The 21,953-nt window shown below is 39.0% G+C and overlaps 1 protein-coding gene across 1 annotated transcript; it reads right to left on the reverse strand.

The window, feature by feature from the left end:
• Positions 1-1,127: 1,127 nt before the first annotated feature.
• On the reverse strand, positions 1,128-21,822 carry calcrl2 (calcitonin receptor-like 2). Its single transcript, XM_030785905.1, has 13 exons — positions 21,744-21,822; positions 11,998-12,098; positions 11,664-11,820; positions 10,222-10,329; positions 7,158-7,270; positions 6,441-6,532; positions 5,820-5,946; positions 5,204-5,369; positions 4,743-4,803; positions 4,175-4,241; positions 3,729-3,947; positions 3,053-3,094; positions 1,128-2,245 (listed from the first exon to the last, which is right to left on the reverse strand). The coding sequence occupies exons 2-13, from the start codon at positions 12,049-12,051 to the stop codon at positions 2,027-2,029; spliced, it is 1,425 nt and encodes a 474-aa protein (XP_030641765.1). The 5' UTR covers positions 12,052-12,098; positions 21,744-21,822; the 3' UTR covers positions 1,128-2,026.
• Positions 21,823-21,953: the final 131 nt, after the last annotated feature.

Genomic DNA, 21,953 nt, shown 5'->3' on the forward strand with positions numbered 1-21,953 from the left:
TGATGAGAATGCGTGATGTCTTTCAGCTCTGTTCTGATAAGATCATAGCTCTGCAGGTCTTACCTCTGTTCTAACGCACCTGTTTCAGCTAATGGTAATCAGCTGCCGAGCGTTGTATAGAATAAACTGTGCTGCAGAGCTCCACAGGCAGCACTGAGGAAAAGAAATCATTTACACAGCAATACGCTGTTATACTGCATACAGAGGCCGTCATTTATACCAGATGGTATAGACGAAAGTCACTGATATCAGGTCTTATTTCCTGTATGATGGATACATTTAGCGTACATTCGTATGAGAAGTTTGCATTAAGCCTGGCCTTTAATTGTAACAGTTGGTATTCCTTGTTATATCTCTTAGACCTATCTATGGTTATTTCCGAAGTTTGTGTTATAGAAAACAAATCACGATAAAACAAACAAAATTAATTAACATCAGATGATGATATTAAGTAATCCATGATCCTTGATCTAGTGAAAAAATGGTCCGGTCTGTGAACCAGTGTTGCAACCCTGTTGGTTGTTTTCATGAATTCATGATCTCAAGAGACAGGGCTGGCCTTGATTACATTTGGTTCAGTTCCTATCCATGATGCTAGCTGTTGAGTGGAAAAGGGTGGTTCTTCTTAAAATAAAGAAACTTGCCTCATTGCCCCTATAAATAAATAAAGACATCTGCCCTGCTGCCTCCCTTACCTTCCAGAGTATTTTGAATTATGAATCTCTCTCCATTTCAGTTTCTGAGACATATGGTTTGGTCATGTCTCATTTGGAATTTAGAAAACATCTTTCTGTCACATCTGAACAAGCACTGACGAATTTTTGATTAAATTATACTCACATTTTTTTGCCATCACTTCCCATTTTGAGAAACTTCCAAAATACACTTCAGTAATCCTGTTCTGTCGGGTAGATAGTTTCAGTATCTGAAAAATACTGGTTATCTTGAATCCTTTTGTGGGTGTTACATAAATCTCAGTGGATTTTACCTTACACATGTGGTGCACCTCCATTTATTGTGCCCCATTTAACAATGATGTCTGTTACACAAATAATAACAATTAGTGTGTTTTAATGACAAGAAGTGTACCTTTTCACAGTTGTTGTTTGTTTGTTTATTTATTTATTTTTTGACAGTTAAAGCGGAATGTATACTTTATATTTGATCTTTAGTGCCACAAATGCGAGGACAGACACGTCACAGGATAATAACTACAACAGATCAGGCTAAGTGACATAAGCCTTCAAAAATATATAGCTAAGTGAAGGCTGTCTGTGACAAAGGAAAGTGCTCACATGAAGATCTATTTACACAACAGAAAGCGTTTTATATACATGCTCAGGTAATAATTACATTTCAAAACCAACAAACTAGATATTTCTAAAACAATCCAACACTCAGTTTGAAAAACACCCTTACTGAATGTAAAACCAAACTCACTTTACAAACTTTCATGGAGTAATAAAGAGTGGAAAAAACAGTTTCTGTTAAAAATATTTGTTGTGCCATGCTAGGTGAACAAATCCTTGTGTTCTGTATTTGGCTGTAACAGAAAAAGCTGTTTATGGTTGAAGGGGTAAGAAGTGTGTGTCTATGGACACCCTGCTATCATAGGAGCTTTGACTTCTCACGACTCAGACTGTGGAGCTTTTCCTGGGCATTTTATTTGGCGTTTGGCAGAATGAAGCTGTAATGCTGATTTAGCTGAAATGTAATATGACATGGCTTTAATACTGAACTCTGGGAAATGATAAACATCCACTGTGTGTGTGTGTGTGTGTGTGTGTGTGTGTGTGTGTCTGTGTGACTTTATTACTCCTGTGTTTTATAGAAGCGCATGGCTCTGTGATTGTGAGGACGAAATAACGTCTAGAAAAATACCCTAACATTTATTCTAGATTTTTACACGAACAGATAACAAGAACCTAACATCATCATGTTCATTATCATCATGTTTTCTTCTCTCTTATTGTGGGATCAGAACAGTGTTAAACATAGCAGGGTCTGCAATGACAGCTAAAAACACTCAGATCTCAGTACTCTCCAGAACTTTAGGCTTTTCGTGGTCTCCATTAGTGACGCGTTTGCCATTACTCTGACCATTGGTCTTCGGCACAGAAGTGGCACGGCTGGATTCTGTGATGGAGGAGTTGGTGTGGTAGTTGTAGTGGGAGTCAGCTGTCACCAGTCGTCCTCTCCACTGAGCCATGTATTGATTGAAGCGTCGCCTCAGGGCAGACTGAACCTGAGGGGACAGGAGGAACACATTTTCATGTGACGCATGAAAACAGGAAACTATGGCACTGGTCCAGAATTCTAGAAGAGCTTCTTTTTTTCTGTCTGTGTACTGCTCATACAAGTGGAAGCAAAATGGCACCAAACTCTTTGGAGACTGCTTACGTCACTAAGGCTTTGTGAGAATCAAATAGAAGAGGAAGGCAAAAAGAATATGTTTTTTTTTTAGTCTCCTTTATCTAGAATATTTAATTACAGATAATATCACAGGAAGATACACAGGAAACTAGCCACTTGGTCTTTTCAAATGAGATCATTATCAGCATCATTTAGTGACTCACTTAGAGATGAGCTGAATAATACTACCAACTGAATATCAGTCAGGAGAATAACCCTGTCCCACACATCTGTCAAAGCAAACAGACCCAATGGCATTCCCTCAGTCCCCTGGCCACAGTTGACCAGTGTGACACAGCTTGGATTCAGATCAGAGGTCTCAGAGGGGGAAGACACTTCTGCAATGTAAGTTGCTGCCTTTACACAGTCAGCCACTGAAGCACTCCAAAAGATGCTTGCAGTTCACTACCTGTGTTCAACTCTCCCTCTCTCTCTGATCCTCTCATTCAAAATGATGCTTTTACACACACACACACACACACACACACACACACACACACACACACACACACACACAATTGCTGGGCTTGGCGTCCACTTTACAGGATCTTACAACCTTATACTAGATTTGACAGTGTCATTAGTCCTTCAGTCTGAGATTTATTTATTTTCATGTGATGTGTCGTGTGCTCATACTTACCTCACCATTGCAGAAACAGAAAATGACAGCAACCAAGAGCCCCTATGAAAGATTAAGCTTAATTAAGTTTTTTTTTCTCTTTAAAAATGCAAGTAAAATAAGAAAAATGGATGGTAAGAGGAAAAATATTATGCCCTCAAGAGACAGTCCTATCTTTAAATTATGGAAACAACTGGTAAATGCAAAAGCACAGGATTCTGTGACTGATTCTCCAGAGTAAATGGGCTGTGAAAAAAAGGTAGCCAAAATGTGTGGGCAGCAGACTTGCCTGTCAAGGAACATGACATCCCTGTCCCTATGATTATAGTAGAGAGCTTTAAAGTAAGTAATTTTCAATTCCTCTGGCATTTCCCTAACAGTCTTTTGGTTTTGTCTATTTACTCTACAGTATGTTTCACTGTGTTTGTGTTCCGGTCTGTATGCAGTGGAGACTGTCTATGTCCAGCCTGTATGCGGTAGAGACTCTTTTTGCATGTATGTGGTAGAGTGTCTGTATTCTGGTCTGTATATGGGAGAGACCCAGTCTGTGTTCTGTTATGTATGTGGTAGAGTGTCTGTCTGTGTTCTGGTCTATATGTGGTAGAGTGTCTGTCTGTGTTCTGGCCTCTATGTGGTAGAGACTCTTTCCTTGTTCTGGTCTGTATGTAGTGAACTGTGGTTGTGTCTTGAGCCCTACCTGACATGGGACGAGTATGTTCATGAAAACCTCATACACAGCCAGAGCCATACGTCCTTGTGGCTGCAAGGGCACAAGTATAAACTGAGCCCCTAGCAGTGGTATCAGAATGAGTGTGGCACGAACAGCCTTCATGTAGATGTTGGACTCAGAACAGTGAGTCACCTTCAACTTGGTGATCAGCACACGCACAATGTTGAGCAGGAAAAGAAGGTTCACCTTATGGAAAGAGAGGGTGGAAACAGACATTTAGAGCCACACCCACTGAGCATTATTTGGATATTTCAGTTTAAAACAGCTGATAAATGTGTGATAAACTTTTCTCTGATAAGATTAGTATGGAAGGCCATGTCCTGATCTTTATGCTCTTATGAATTTGTTGATAAAAAGGCTGAAGCTAAGATGTGCGCATGTGCATTAAATCTTCTTAAGGTAGAAACACTGACCAGTAGAGCTACTTGAATGGGTCCATGAACAATATATAGCAGGCGTGTGTTTGAGCTTATCCAACACCTAAGAAACACACAGTAGAGCTGTTTCAATCTAATGAGATGCATCAGTTCACAAAGAGAAACAGTCTGAAAGACACCAACATTATATAAGAAACATGCCTTTGGACTGACTGTTAAGGCCATTTTGCCTCAACCTTTGCTATCAGTGCTAAAATGGCACACAATAGTACAGTAATGTCGAATAAACGCAAAGGGAATCAGAAAAATCTAAATCTAAAATTGATTCGCAGTAGAAACAAAGATCACATCCACAGAACCTCTTTCCTGATGGGGCAAAACTTCACACTCCCCTTACTTCCCCTCAATAAAAACCTGCTACGGAATTCGCTATTTCTGTGTCAAACACTGAACAGTCAAAACATTGGCAAGGACAGCATAAATAGTTTTCTCTTCTAACTAACGAAACAGAAATGATTCATTACTCCACAAATCTACCGGAGGTTCAGAATAGGCCTTACACTGCAGCTGTTCAGAGAGGGCTAACAGCGACATTTTAACTTACTTATCATTATAGAAGAGTTGGTGTGCCACTGAGTGTATAGCAGCAGGAATGATGGGAAAGCCTAAAAGACATAGAGAGGGAAGACAGGGAGATAAATGTCAGAGTACACTGTAGCACTTGGTACAGCAGTTACTGTGTCAGGGAGTGCTCAGGTGTATCTTTGAGCAAGGTTTTTAACCATCTTTATTGGAAAACTTGTAGCAAAATCTTAAGATTAAGTTAATTCTGAGTACAAATTCTTTTTCAACATGTGACTTTGTTTGGACACTTGTTGCAGAAGTTGAAGACAAAGGGTGACCAAATGGCTTGAAAATAAACAGATAACATTGAATAACAATACATTTTTTATTTGGCTTTTTTTTATCCTTTGTATGCACACTACAGCCTTTAGGTGGTCTTTGAAGAGTAGGTTGTTCTGTTTCAGCCCTCTGCGTGACATTATGGTGTAAAAATCCACTAACCCCAACCCAAGACGTAATACCAGCCCAGCTGCTGGTCTCCAACAAACACAGCCACGATGATTAGAGTATGTAAGTAGATCCCTTCACAGAGCATCCAGAAGTAGCTGGAGCCATTTGTATATAATATCAGGAAGGACAAGATCTTGCATGCCATCTGAGAGAGATCCTAAAGACAAAGAGCAATCACAGGTATAGAATTCATTCTCTCTGGCCTAGCAAAACGACTTAAGTCAGTTTTAAGAAACTGACAACAAATTGTTTGCTGTTAAGTCGAGCATACTCAGAACATTTGGGCTTGGCCAGATGACATCACTCTTCTCTCAGAACTGATTTGCATCACTTTTTTTAAAACATTGGTGCATGGAAAACTGAAGTTTCTTAGTTCTTGTTTGAAAAAGTTTGCAATTACTCCGTGTATTTTAACTGAGAGATACATGAAAATGACAAACGATTATATCGAATACGGTATCAGTGTGGCATTTTCAGATATGTTTGACTTGACACTAGTTAGGGCTACACTGCAACAAACTTCAAACTTTACAAAATATAAACCCAGCATGCTAATCTAAGGTTTTCTTTGTGATATAACAGGAAAAGTTTTTAATTGGATACTCACAGGATTAGAGGGTGGTGCCTGCTGATCAGAGACAACAACACTGAAATAGATGATGGTGAGGATGGAGTTGATGGTGAAGGAGCAAAATAAATTCTTATGAAGTGAAATCCTCTGACAGCTTAAACTCCTGAGGAAGACAAGTTTATACATTTTTATGCCATAGTTTCTTTACTAATTTTATTAACAGCTATTTCCATTACCCAGACAACGGTTTGCAGCAGTAATATGACCCACTAGCTGGTTCAGGTTTAGTTTTGTTCATTCCATGGCCATTACCAGCAGCAAAACATTCAAACAGCTAATGGACAACTGCACAAGACGGATATATTGATGTACAATACATTCTGAGCAAACATGCTTTGTACTTCTTAATCCTTGCTAGCTTGTTCTCAGGTTTACTCATTTTCAGGCAGATGTTCATGCCCAGTTGTCTGTGGTACTGATTACTTTTTCCTCGTTTGGGAAGGTCAGTTGAAGCAAGTCTGGAACAATCTTTTTGATTTGAAATGATTATCAACATCCACAAGGAACCCCAAAAACTATGCTCAGTGATACCGCAATATCACAGACTTCTAATGTTGGACAGAAGAAGGTGTTTTTTGGGGATGATGTCAGACTCACTTGAAGTAAGAGAAGATGAAGATTGAAATGAGGAGGAACACTATAGACAGTGCGTGTCCCACGATACTGAAATAGTACATGACGAGCGCAACCTGTGGGAGAGCAGTAAAAAAACATATTAAGGTTACATTAATCGAAATCACATGCCATTTAATGTGTTCTGTGTGTGCTTGCTAATCTTGCATTCCTTGCAAAAAGCCGGCTTTTTCCTTTCCTTCCTAACCTTGTTCCAGAATTGCAAAATGTTGTTACTTAGCTAAAAAGGTTACTGTCAGACAACTAATAGAAGTACAAGGAAAAGGAAGTGGAACAATGGTTTTGAAGCCTTGATATATCTGTAAATGATATAAACCCTGTGGAAGTGCGTAGTGTCTAAAAACACAAGAGGAAATAGTAAACCTGTCTCACGTCATCATTTGGAAGACATTATTAAGGGACATTATTAAAATCACTAATCATTTCCTGACATATTCATGTGTCATATTACATTTAGTTTGTGACATGCATATTTCTTATTCTGAACACTACTGAAAAAGAGATCATTTGAGGCTATCCATAAGAAATAAGGAAGTAAGTTCTACTGGTACAATACTGCAAAAGCACATTTAGCTGGTTCAGTTTGAGGTTTCGGCAAAAAAGCGACCTATTAATTACCATTAGACTTTGAAAAACTGGTTAGAAGTTTCTATTTTGGATGAAACACATGTTACAGGTTACCTGCAGTTTCTGCCTGGTGTAGGCATTGCACTGGGTGTAGTTGGACCACAGACGGTTACTCTCTGGATGACGAAACCACTGGCCATCAGAATTGCATATCTTGGTTACTTTCTCTGAAAGATCATTGAAGAAGACAGCAAACAGGTCTTACATATGTCATCTACCATGTCTGCATTTTGTGTTATACAAGACCATATGCTGGCTATAGCTATACAGTGCATTGTTAATGGTTTCACTATTTGTGGTTGCAGGTTGTTCGATGGGGTTCGTGGTAAGGGATGACATTGGTATGCAGTCATGAGGTTTGTGTTTGGGGATGTGGTTGGTATGGGAGATGAGGTTGATGAAAGCTATTAGTGTAAGGAGGTTTATATGTAGTGTGGAGAATTGTATTCAGGGTAAGGTTGGTAATGCTGTTATTCTGATGAGGTTGGTATGTGTGGATGAGGTTGGTGTGTAGGGTTGAGGATTATACGCAAGGATGAGGTTGATATTTGGAGTTGAAGGTGATATGTGGAGAGGTGGTTGGTATGTGAGGATGATGGTGGTTAATTCTGCTGAGACTGGCATGTGGTGCTGCGGTCACACTGCAAAACATCCAACTCGGAAAATTGTTGCCTTAACATGAAGAAGTAACACAACTTTTATCTCATAGTTCTGTGAGATGAAAGCTGTCTCAACTTAAAATGTTTTGTTTCATGCATGTTTTTTGGCAACACTAGGAGAACTTGATATGCAAAGTCTGGAGAAAGAAAATGTATGAGTTATTTTTCATTAATCAGCACAACTTCTGGACCAAGATCAGATAACTGATAAATACTAAGCTTGTTTCTGAAAAAGGATCACGCATGCTCAGTTGGACACCAAGTTCTGGAGCCAACATTAGGTTAGTTCTTCAAATGTTTTTGGATGGTTCATGTGTAAGGTGGAACACCTTTGCTGTCGACTGATATTTGTTTGATAGCTAACAGTTTATATATCTCTGTGTTTGCAACATATCTACGACCGTTGTGTTTTCAAAAGAAAAACAGCAGACTGCCCGACACCAAATTTAGCGATTAGCTAGCCAGCTAACGTTAGCCAAGTTTCCTGCACGGGGAAGGGTCTTGACATCTGTCTGAGAGACCTGTGAATTTTTATTTGACCGCATTATATTAATGTAGATTTTACAAAAGTTGTGTAAACCAACAAGAAAGGCTATGGTCATGTTTTTCCCCCCTTTGTGCATATTGGGTCTCAAAACTTTGCTATAAAGACACCAAAAACATTTCAATAAAATTTAGATTCTTGGGGGGAAAAAACTGTGTTTTTGTTAATTGTGGTGCTCTACAAGCTTTAAGAATGGCAATTAAGGAATAAGATTTATTTGAGAATATTAATATTGTACTAAAGCATCAATTTCTTCTAAGTTGAAGTCACTGCAGATTTTGGTACAGTGCAGTATGTAGGGATGAGATTGATTTCTGGTTTTCTTTAACTGTTTCCTAATATATTGTACCTTTAACTGAAGCACGGCATCACATAAGAAGTATTGTGAAGAGATCTAGTTGATTATATCCTAGTTTCAAAATTCAGTGAGATGTTGAAAAACTGAGATTGAGATAATGTAAAACTAAGATTTTGTGTGGAATCAAACCCAGTTAAAATCTACAATGTGCATGAAAAGATCTTAAAGGATCCTGTCAAATTTTATAAGCCTCATGAGAAGCGTAATTGGGTTTTATTTAGAGCTGGCAAACATTCTGGGGTGGGGCTTTCATTCCAGGAAAGGTGCTATTTTTCCATCCTAAAAACACGACTAGCAGTCTTACTCAATGTGCATTTTTCCACAGGAAAACCAAATCTTCTTTTCCCCCCACTAATCTCTATGTTCCTCTACTCACTCTTAGGACACTAGCTCCTAAGCCCCCTTGTCTGATGTGCAGTTCAGTCATCTTTCAGCATCATCACCTCTTAAAGACTGCCTGCCCTGCTGCCTTCTCTCCTGCCTGCCTCTCTGAATGATGGCCTGCCTGTGCTTTTCCCTGGAATGACCCCGTGTCCAACTGTGTACAGTGACATCTAGAACTCCCCAGAACTGTCACTGCTTAACCCAAACGCTATGTGACACTGCACTTACACAATGAATATCCTAAGATGGATCTCATCTCCTCGAGGTCTCTGGTCACTTGTTCTCTAAAATAAACTGCCTATTCTAACCTTAAACACTAACAACCCTGTGGCAGCCAGAGGAAGATGGGCTCCCCCTTTTCTGAGTCTTGGTTCCTTACAAGATTTCCTCCTATTGTGGCCATAAGGAGTTTTTCCTGTCACGCAAGCTTGCTAAAATTTTGTTAAGATGCTTTGTACAACCAAAGCTGAATTAATCTGAACCAAATGTGTTCAAGGATCCCTTAAGAATCCTTGAGGGTAATATAGCAGGATCCTGTAAGACCTATGATAAAATAATATGTAAAAATTCTGGTACACTCCATGTTTAAATATGATAAAATTGTCTCTTTGCAAAATCTCCCTATACATTGTGTTATGTAGCATAGCACATAAAACTAAATATACATTAAGCAGGCCTAGTCAAGCAGTCGGGTTCATCCGAATTTCACCTAGCCATAACATCTCTATTTGTTTAAAAGTACCCAGTTTATTAATATGCAGTTACTTGTCATATTACCATCACAAATACACAAATATTACCATTATCTCATCCATAAAAATTCCCTAAATCTCAAGACAATGTTGGAAACTGTCCAGCTGAATAAGATCTTCTTCCACATCCAGAGGTGTGTCCCATCAGCATTTTCATGAGGGGAAAACTCACCTTTGTGCTCTTCAAATGATCCAGTCACTACCCAGACAAAGCTAACCCTTTGCCATAATGCTTATGTACACACAGTTCACTCTAAATTGGACTTCTTGTAGACATTTTATAGACTTTTTTTACATTGCTTGTCAGATATCATTGACTCATTTGCCTGTTCTTATTTAAATCAATGGAAAGATGATATTTGAAGCCAGCCTTGCTGGGGGAGGATGAAGGGGGGGAAATAAATGTAATGAAGGGACTTACCAGCTGGATCAAAGTCCTGGTAGTATGGGGGGCAGGGCTGCACAGCTGTGCCGGGTGGAGTGTCGTCCCAGCACAACCAGCCATCCCATGTACGGTTACAGTACGTCCCTATGGAAAGAGTTAGCAGGCGTACTCACGTTATCAACTGTTATCTCAGCCATTAAAGTCAGCTCAGGGCACATGTAACTCCAACACACAAAGGTATTTTAAGGTGAGAAAAAATGATGCTGGAAATTATTAAAATGTTAGACAATTCCTCTGAAGCACAGTACGGCCTTTGAGGTCCTTGGATGTGACACACAATAAGATCCTAGATGTGTTTGTGGAGTTTTCAGAGGGTCAAAAAAGATGGAAAGGCAGAACAAATGTGAGCGTGTGTTTCCGTGAAATGGTCCCTGCACACAATGCAAGGAAGCATGAGACACACTGACATTAAAAACAAATGCACAGCCACGGTTTACTGCAGCACAGTTACACTGCAAAACAATGCTTCCTTTCTTTCATAGGAGAGACCAGCCTTCCTCAGCTGCACCTTGACAATACAATTTTTAATTTCATTTATAATACAGCTAATACAATCAGGTATAAATAAGAGTTTCTACTGTAAACAATTGTTTGACTTAGGTCTTACATTTACAGTAGTTAAATAAGTTAGACATTTTTACGTGTATTTTGTCTGTGGGACAAATAAAAATTAAGGAGGTTCGTTTAAATTGAGTCTTGCTTGCTTATAGTTTATTTTTGTATGGATAATATACCCAAAATGGCCATCTGAATAAAATCGTACTTACACCGTGCAAGCACAACAAGATCTTACATTTCCTTCAGGTGAAAATTATGGAGGGCAATAATTGTTAAAAAAAGAAAAATTAAAAAACACACAGATGAAAGCACGCAACAACAAAAGCGAACACAAGAAACAAGCAAAAACTACAAAGTAAAAGCATGAAACATAAAAAACAAACAAAAAAAAAAAGGATTAAGAAGTGACAACATAACAGCGTTAAGCAACAAGCCGAGACAATGCAGCGGCGTCAATGGAAAGCAGAAGATTCCAGAAAGTAGCTCGTTTTACTGGAGACCAGAGAGGAAGCCCTTCAACAAAGCTGCCATGTATAACAACAAAAGGACAACTTCCTTAACTATGATCCTAGGCCCATTTCTTTACTAAGTGAAGAAATCTGGTAAACGCAATCTAAAAATCTGGCAAACGATTTTTCAGCATTCCTGCTGCAGATGATTTCCTCTGGTCTCCACAGCTTTTTCACCCAGTTGAAATGTTCTCCTTCTGCTCAAACTGCTGTATTATTGCTGCACAAAGTCTATGAGCTGAAAAATTATTCTAAATATGCATACGAAGAGATATTGATTGAATGCAGAATGAGCATAACTGCTTTGTTGTAAGCGTGTGTGTGTGTGTGTATGAGTGTGTGTATTCTCACCTCCATCCTTGGGTGAAGGCTCATGTAGGATCTTAAGGTAACATTCAAACTGAGCAGCAAGTATCTCTCCACGGGACTTCTTCAGAGTTACAGGTGACGAAGTGGCAGTGGGTTCAACTTCTGACATCATTACCTCAGCATCCTCACCTATGCACACCTACACACACACACAAACACATACAGTATTTTTATCACTATTACCACAGCTAGTTTGAGAACTGCTGTCATGTACATTAATTATAAAGGGGTGTACATGTTCCTAAACACATGCACGCATGCAAGCACAGACACACAAACACACACAAACACACACACACATACACATAGTGCTCACCTTTGTAGCCAGCAGTAGTAAGAATTGGAGCCATGGCGATGGGCCCGTCCACATGGTTTTCCAAAAGGTTCCAGTGGGTGGCACCAGAGAGCGATTGTAAACTACGGAGGAGAACCACACGACACTTCACCCTTTGCACTTTTTGACAGAACATTGCTGCACTATAACTTCTATGAAGAGATTGATAATGGATATGACATGATATGGATTGATATGAAGATTGGACTTAACAGAAGTCACTCAGTACTTCTACACATTTAGTATGACTAGTTGAAATGTGCTCAAATGTGCAAAACTGAGTACACACCAAGACAAAGGAGTTCTAAAGCTTTCAAGGCTGCTTGTGTGATCTGTTTTCCTTGCCACTCTACTCTTTAGCTTGCTCAGTAGGGCTTTGAGGTTCAACGTTCTGTTAAGGGCTTTGTGACAATTTCTAGAAATGCTAAAAATGCTATATACAAATAACATTAAATTAAACCTGAAACAAAAAAGATTAAAATGTGTTGTTCAACTGCCCAATCAACCAAGCACTACAAGGAATCATCAGAACCAAATGATTAATTGTTGTATTTCACTTCACACAAATTTGTTGTACATGATGTAATGAAATAGGCCTCTACATAACGCTAAGGATATACCACTAAGTCAAAGGACATGAATAGACAAACACACAGACAAACATGGTAGAATTCAGGTGCATGTCATGTGACTCAATTTAACATATAATCATGATTGTACAACTGCAGGCAAAATCTCATTTTTTTCTGTGAGTTTCTGTGTCTGTTGCAGTTATTAAACCTGTTCACAAGAATACACTCTAAAAGAGTGAGCAAAACCACAATGGTTGGTTGACAGAAAACCCAGACAGTTTTGGCTGTTTAGGACTTGACTTTGCATTCCCTGATGCACATATTGTCAGAAGTCAGAAACTTCTGAATAGCTCAACAACCTTAAACAATATAGTGTTTTTAGCTTGTGCGCGAGGTTTTTGTTTACACAACACACTATACTGTGTTCATTATGTTCCATTTGTAATATCCTAGGTGAACACACAAACACACACTGATTTAACAATTTCAAAAGTTGGCATATATGCATTTTAATCTGAGTGCATGCAAGTGGAAAATAACATGGAAAAAAGAGGAAATCATTCTTGAAAAAAGAGGAAATCATTTGGACAATCATTTAAACATTCCGTTTAAAGAAAATCAGGAACAAAGAGTTTAACATACTACAAAGCGGATACTTTTGTTTTTTAATTAAAAAAAAAAAAAACAGTCATTTTCTTTTTCTTACTGTGGTTTTTCAGCTATTTTGGTGGAAATGAATCATTTCCCCATTCATTTTTGTCATGGTATAGTACAGCATGTTCTAAACACAGGTGTCTGGGGTGCACACACACACACACACACACACACACACACACACAGACCGTTAGCCTACTACCACGGAAACTAAGGTTCATATCCCATTAGGAGTGTTTTTGTGTTGGCTGGTTATCCACACAAACACAGTTGGTGATGTTTGTGTTTGGGAGGCCAGCAGAGAGTGGTCTCCCTGTTGCAGCACCAACTCCAGCTGATTGGTCAGAGGCACCAGACTAGTGGTGGGCACATTTGAGGGGCATAGCGTGCATTACAGCACGCAGAATTTGAAGTTGCGCCAATTCATATGCACATATTATAGAAAGTCAATTCATCTTCAGCCAAACTTGTCTAGCTAAATTGGAAGGATGTTTTTGACAGCTCATCTATTTAAGCTGAAAGTACGTTTTTGACAACTTGATATGTTATGTTTATGCAAAACTTATAGAAGGTTGATTTAACTAAGCAATGCTGTATAACAATTTAGTAAAACATCTTGAGTTGGGTCACTGTGATATTTATTACAGTGTAATGCACTCAACACAGCACATTATCCACTTTAAAGTTCAGACTTTCCCGCAATCACTACCCAACTGCTTGTTAAACTGTCGTGTGCTCTCAAACTTGCTCTGATAAGTGTGGCTTTGAGCCATTTCAAACACATCCAGTGAGCTAAACACATTTTCACCTCCTCGTGGAGGCGATTGCCAAAATACCCTGTGTTTCTGTCCGTTGACAATGCAAAGCTTTAAAAATCCATAGTGAATTTGAATTTCAGACTGACTTTGACAGATTTGTTGAAAGCCTTGGCACTTGACTTGGCAATTGTTTGGCCTCTTTTCTAAGGAGTCTTACAGCGCTTTGACTGCACTGAGTCTGTTGATCTGATGACAGTCATGGGATTCATCTCTCACTGTTAAAGTTGGTAAAACTGAATTTTCACAAATGGGCACAAAAAAAAACTGCACTGAAGGTCATTCATCAAAGGAGGTTGAATTTGTACAGCATTTGTACAATGATGTTTAATAAAAAATGACTCCTCTTACATAGGTACTGCCCTACGGCACTCACATTGCAAGACCTCCTCTTCCCCCCCCTCTCTCTCTCTCCCTCTTTCTCCAGGGCAAGATAATTGAAAACATTAAAAGTAATGATTCCAGCAACAGTTTGAGCGATTTGGCTTAAAAAGATGGAAAGTGTCCAACCTACACAATGAGTGTTTCTAAAACCAGATGTTCATTTTAATGAGTACACTCCAGAATTACTGCTTTTTAACCTGTCCTGTTTAAAATAAATTATAATTATTTGAACCCAAGAACACTAATGCAGATGTCAACAATGAACTCACCCAAATTTTTCACTACTGTCTATGTGTGAGACATGGATGACAAGATGATGTCAAAAACTTTCAAATGACTGAGATATTTCTTGAGAATATGCCTGAGAGATGATGTCCTGAAGGCTTGAGGGTGTGGTTAGATTATATTCCAATCAGCATTGGCTAGATTAGAGCCCAATCTTGGTTGACCAGCTCACATTAGAACCTAGTCAGCAGTAGTAATATTACAGATCAAAATGAATTATGGCCAAGTCTAAACTGGTAAGATTAGAGCCCAAACCTGAGCTGGTTACATTAAAGCCCAGTTTCAGTTGGTTAGATTAGAGCCCAATATGAGTAAGTTAGATAAAAGGCCATCATGGGCTGGTTAGAAAGAATCAGCATGTTTAGAGCCCAATCTACACAATGTATTGCAGATGTTTACTGCAATAGAGATTTTGGTGGAGATTCTGAAGGGGGTAACAAAATGTGCTCAGCATGACCACTCATAGTGTTTCAAAATTTCAAAAACGGAAGATGTCCTTGTTTTCTTGACTTAATCTTTTCTGAATATGCACTGTCACACAGAGAGGGTTTGAGCTGTGTGTTGTTTACTCCTTCATAATTACATAAAGATGAGAATATTCTTTTTGATTATCTATTCATCAGAGGATCAGGAAATCTGTGTCCCAGTGAAAAGAGAAAACTGTCATTTTAATGCAGCCCTTAAATGTGTGGATGCCAAGTGTACATTTCAGAGTATTACACTAGAACATTATCATGCAGTAAATCTGCATCTTAATTAGAGTACAAATCAACTGGAAAAAAATTTGCAGAAATGCAATGCTTCTGTCTTACAGAAATGCAAACACACACACACACACACACACACACATTCTCATTTCCATACACACGTCACTCCTCGGATGTGAGAATAGAGTAAAAAACGTCTCTAATAAAGGTGTGTGTGTGTGTGTGTGTGTGTGTGTGTGTGTGTGTGTGTGTGTGTGTGTGTGTGAGAGAGAGAGAGAGAGAGAGAGGGAGGGAGAGAGAGAGAGAGAGAGAGAGATTTAATCATCACATTCTTTATGTTTATGGCTCAAACACTTGTGTCAAACTGATAAACAGAAGATAGTTTTACAGATAACCAAATGATTACAGCACAGTGTTTGAAATATCAGCCTGGAGGTCTGAACGAGACATTCGCCAGCTGAACAAACAGAATTTATCATTTACTATGACATTTCAACCTCCTCAGAACATTACACGGCAATACACTGCAATGCGCCACAAAGCCCTCACAAAGCAATGACACCATTTTCATCACGCAGCCACAGAGAGAAAAATAGAATGGATCCATGCTTCTTTACCACTTATTGTTTTGGAGATTGGCTCTGATAAATTTGATAGAATGTTAGTCACCATAATCAGTGGCACAATTATTTTCTTTGTCTTTTAATCTCTTTGGAAGCATTGCTCTCATCTCTTTGTACCTAGTACACACACACACATATTTACATACACATATACACATACATACACACACACACACACACACACACACATATATATACACACACACATACACACCCACATATGTGTGGGTGTGTATATAATTCTCAAAACTACATACATGGCTTTGTCAGACAATTTCTTCAACAAAATTTACTTTTTTTTTTTTTTTCATTTTTCCCCATTGATTTAAAACTGAATGCAATACTACTGTAGCTTTTCAAAAAACATATGGGAGACCTCTAAAGACCTCTTACATGAGAGAGAGGGGGAGAGGGCATGAGAGCTGATGTTTGAGGGAGGAAATGGCACTTAATCACAGCTCCCATGAGGCTTGACTGGGCAGCACAGTGGTTCAGGAGAAAGGTCAAAAACATGGGAAAGGGGAACCACAGTCTGCTTTTTCTGAGTTTTTCATTTTTCACATAACTGTCCTTCAACAGTACAAGTCCCTGAAACGCATTTTGTGTGGTCTTCGAACATGGATGTGTTACCTTCAAGCACCGTACATCTTTTTTGTTTTATTGTATGTTTATCTTAACCTTAAGCATCTATTACTTTGAGCTTAAAGGAATCTGGTCTTAACATTATACAAGACCCCACGAACTGCACTGTGATGTGACCTTTAACGGCATGCATGTTTCATTCAGCTGTATCATTCAACATTTTCAAAGACTGGGAACATTTTATGCTGCCTGGGTAAAGGACAATGTGTTGACGCTGAAGCAGAAACATGCAATGTTCTCAGAGGTCCGCATCACATCAACAGAGTCCAAATATTTATTATAAAAACACAAACTGATTAGTCCCAAAGCAACCAAATCAGGGCCAGATGTCAGAGTTCCAGCGCTGGTCGCACTGTTTACATATCAGTTAATACTGATTGCTGTAGATGAGGTTCTTGTATAAGAACGTAGAATGTTTTGGTATTGGAAATGTATTCACATCAGAGTCAAGCTTTCTTAATTCCTGCTGTAAAAAAAAATGAGAACTTTATGTAGACCACCACTGATGACTTCACAAACAGAGTAACACGTTTCTAAGTCGTCGAAACACTGTGTTACAGTTAATCCACAATGCTCCACAATACGCTATGACAGTCCTGACACTCCTGTAACACTCATGTTTAAACCAATAAAACCAAATAGTGCCTGAGGGTTGACTAGGATTGACTAAAATGGCTTTGTTATGCTGTGCGGATTAGAAAAAAAAATCATTTCCTGTTGATTCTTACAGGTCATGAATAAATGTGCCCTGACAGTACGTCCCTCCCCCCTCTGTGTCTGCTGGCTTTGACTCGCTGGGGACATGTGTATGTATGTCTCTTCTGTTTGTGTGTGTGTGTGTGTGTGTGTGTGTATGTGTGTGTGTGTGTGTGTGTGTGTGTGTGTGTGTGACAGAATGGAGGGGGGTATTTTTATTTCGAGAGGAGCTCCTCAAATCCAAGGAAGGATGAGGCCTCACTTCCTCATTTGTCACCGTGATTCCAGCCCTCATGCTGGTTGACGTTCGGTTAAAAATAAGCCATTGTTACACCTACACAAAAGCTTAGACTTGGCAACACAACAAATACCTTGACTGCAATTCCTGTCAGACGCGAATGGGAAAGAGAGAAGACTGCAGAGAGCAAACAGACTGCTGGCTAAGAGCGTTTTTCAGGGACTTGATTCAACCTCTGCTGGATGACATTGAAATGTTCCAGAAAAGACTGAACTGAACGTGGAATTCACATGATTTTCTCAGAAACACACACACACACACACACACACACACACACACACACAAGCACTCACACTAAAACGAACATGCGCACACACACACATACACACACACATTATATTATATCTGTACACTTTACCTGTTCAGTCATGATTCACAACTGTTCAATTTTTAGATAAAAACACACAGACAAAAAAAATTCTTGCACTTGAATGGTTCCTGTTGTCAGAAAGAGGCGAGAATCGAAAGCTGAACAATCACCCAGACTTGATATTTACGTGTATGCATGTGCACGTACTTCTTTTCTGTGAGCCCCTGTTCCGAGACTGGCCTATGGACAGTGATTATGAGCTTGCTTATTTTCCCATTACTGGATCCTAAAATAGCTTCATCGACTTGGATGCTCTCCAGGCTGCCCGTGCCTATCCATGAAAAGTATCACAAGCGCAACCACTCTCACACTACATTCTGTTCTTAAACCCCCCACCCCCCCCCACCCCCTCAGCCTGCCTCACCCCCCCCCTTCCCTTTACTCATACCCTACCACAAAACACACTGTGAATGAGATGCTGGGACTTAGTTACAACTGTTACAACTGACAAAGAAACAAACAAACCAACAAACAGATTTATTATGATAAATAGAAAATATTTACATCTGAACTATCTAAGGTATTGACACATATTCTCTCCAGTGACTGTATCAAAGGAATTCAATGAATGATTACATGGTGTAGGTAAATTAGAGATGAGCAAGCCCAAACTTGAACAGCAAGCTGTCCAGACAAAAGAAGACAAGGAAAGGCGTTAGACTTGTTTTTTCAGTAGCTGGAAAACTTTCATGCTGTTCAATGAAAAAACTGTTGTTCAATCAAGTATTTTGTTCCACCACCCTCCTCTCTCTGGCCTGCACCCTTACATGGGTCATTGAAGCATATATATCTAGTCAACCAATCAGGCAGCACCCAAAAGGCAAACTTTGATTTTCCGGGAAAAACACTTAAGTCAACAGACTTCAAGAACAGACTCCTTAAACCCTCAAGCTTGTTACAAACAGATAATTAAACTGTTAAATGTATAATAACGTTTGATTCGAATGAGTAAGATCATGTCAAGTCTTTTTCCGCTTACGGTCATTACACATCACGCACTGTTGCCTCTACGTAGGCTAGTTCACTAGTTTGGGCTTAACTTCTCCTGTTTTTATGCAAGATTTAGTTTGGCCAACATGGTGAGGATTGGAATGAATTTATTATTCCCTCTCATGATTTCTCCATCTTTCATTTCTTTTCTCTTTTTCTGCCAAGGCAAGTTTTAAACAGGGTTGCACTACACTTTTTTTTTTAGATTTGATTTGAATTAATTTAACAAGTTTATTATTAATAATTCACTATAGAAACTGTTAAAAAAAAGCCACCTCATTCCAAGCCGTGTTTTGTCCAGATAAAGTTAACTTCCTCGTGCCATGAGCTGTTAGAGCTTTCACTAACCAAAATCTCTCCCACAGTCCTTTATAACCAAAGTTATCAGTCATGCTAAAATGGCTCCAGCAGATCACACAGTATTCTCAGCGGCCCACGTCAGAGTTCAGCAAAAGAAAACCCCTCCAAAAATTTGACACTGTTTGGTGATGCATGGATAACTCTTAAGAAGAGAACAGGAATAGCTCATTCTCTAATACCACTATACAAATTTCGTACCCAAACTGAGGCAGTTGTTCATGATAAAAGTATTTTATAAGAACTTCCAGTGATTTGTAGCTTTTCAAAGTCGCTGGTCACATCCTGTAATGTCTGTCATAATGCAGCGTTAAATAAGAAATGTCTATGATTTTTTTTTCTCATCTCTGATTTTTCGCATGTGATCGAAAGGTCAATGCCCCAGCAGACAAAACAGATAGGACCATACTTTCACAAGCACAACCATAAACGACCCCACTTCCATTAAACCGCTGCATCTACTGATCATTTTTTATTTACCGCTAATGGAATTATGCATTTACAATGCTAATGATGCATTCATATTTGAATTGGTGCCAGAGTCTGTTCTAGATAATGTTAATAACTATAGCTCCAACTACAAAGGGTGAGCCACAGAGGACTCTATGGATACAGATATATGTTGAAACACCAGATATACTGCTCACTTTAAGCTGACATTAGGTGGTATTGTAAATGAGAATCATGAGCATTAAATGACCAAACAGGCACGGTTAATTTATATCATTTTTATGGATCTATAGATATGGAAAAATATAAAGGGGTTGTGAAGACCTTCCTGCTTGTGAAGCGTTGTAGTGTAGCAGTGTATTGTGCTGTTGTGTGTGGACTTACTCTGACAAAATTAGTTGCAAATCTATCACACTGTGTAGAAACAACACAGAAAAAGTTAAGCCCTCACAAAACTGACTCTGCAGGAAAGCCAATCAATTTTTTTTCCCTTCTTTCTAGCTTTCCACTAGTCTGTCCATTGTTTTATCAATCTGTTAGGTGACCAATACAAATAAATAAGTCTACTATTACCACTCGTGTAGTTACAGCATATCTTATAACTTCAAAAAATCATTACTTAACTCACACCAAACACTCACACACACATACACTGTAAACTAAATGTTGCAATGACATGTCACTCGCTTTATATACCATACACCCAACAGACACCACAAAGCATATGTATCACACTCTCCAGATAGCATGTTCTGTACATACCCAATATATGCCATCGAAAATTTACTTTTCACCTTAACACTGGCAAATTGGACATGTTTCACAGTGCAACAACACGGAAAGCAACCAACACACATGGTCATCAATTGATGAGTCGATGAATGAGTGTATACACACAGGGGATGAATTTGGCAGAGCAGGGTCTATCAAGGTTGCAAAAGCATTTGGCTAAGTGTATCAAGAGCCACACAATACCTATTTATACATCTAAACAGCTGACTGGCAGCAGCAATGTGTCCTCAGCAGACATAGTGGAGCAAGACTCTCTGGTCACCAGTCACTCTATTTAACTACAGCCTCAGAACCAGACAACACTCATAGAATGCACGTTGTGATGTCCCCTAATATTTTCAAAGAAAGTATTTTGCCAGTTTCCGTGCTTAAGAACAAGCGTGTAGCACAATCGCCGGCAATGTCCTCTGAGCTGTGAAATGTAGGATCGCAGCACGATCACGGACACACACACGCACACACACACACACATCGATATTATTCACCTACAGTATTACCCTCGCTGACCGTGTCTCTGTGAAGACATTGTGAGTCACATGCGGCCATATCTTATTTTGTAATACAGAAGTTCATTACACTATTAAACACGAATCAGTATTTTGGCAGTCTGGATATTTAAAAATGAAGCAGTCAAGCGTTTTCATTCAGAACACTAAATAAACCGATTTTCAAAGATACTTGAAGCTTTGTTGTATGACACTTACAAAAATTACAACGCATTATTCTGTCGGAATATATTTTTCCCGATTTTTATAAATTCCCGATTTGTACAATGCCTTACAAATATCTGAGGTAAGTGCATAAGAGGTAAGTGCATTCCCGCGCCCCCCCCCCCCTTTTTTTCATAAAAACAAACAAACAAACAAACAAACAAACAAACAAACAATTAAATGGAACATATGGTTACTGCTGTAATGGCAGCATTTTAGGAAGTCAATGGTTCGTACATGAACGAGACGTTGTGATCGACCACAATTAACAATAAATAACAACGATCTGTAATGGGAGCAAATGTAACGCAAATTGTTGAATTTTAAACGACAAAGGGCTACCTTAAGCAAACAAAGCGAATTCTTAAGTTATTTCCACATACCGAAAAGACAGCGAGAAGATCGACTATCCTCCTTCAGTTTTCTGGTCTTCACATAATTCACGGTAAATTCCCATACAGAGCTCTGCACGGGTTACACTATGTCAACTGAGGACGTGCGTCTGAACTTACTTTTAAGGCGGTCCATTGCAGCTTTGGTGGAATTTCAAGAGGACAAACCAACTATTCCTTGTGCCAGTTTTCCTTTATGAC

The sequence above is a fragment of the Chanos chanos genome, chromosome 10 (assembly GCF_902362185.1).
Source record: "Chanos chanos chromosome 10, fChaCha1.1, whole genome shotgun sequence".
Lineage (NCBI taxonomy): Eukaryota > Metazoa > Chordata > Actinopteri > Gonorynchiformes > Chanidae > Chanos > Chanos chanos.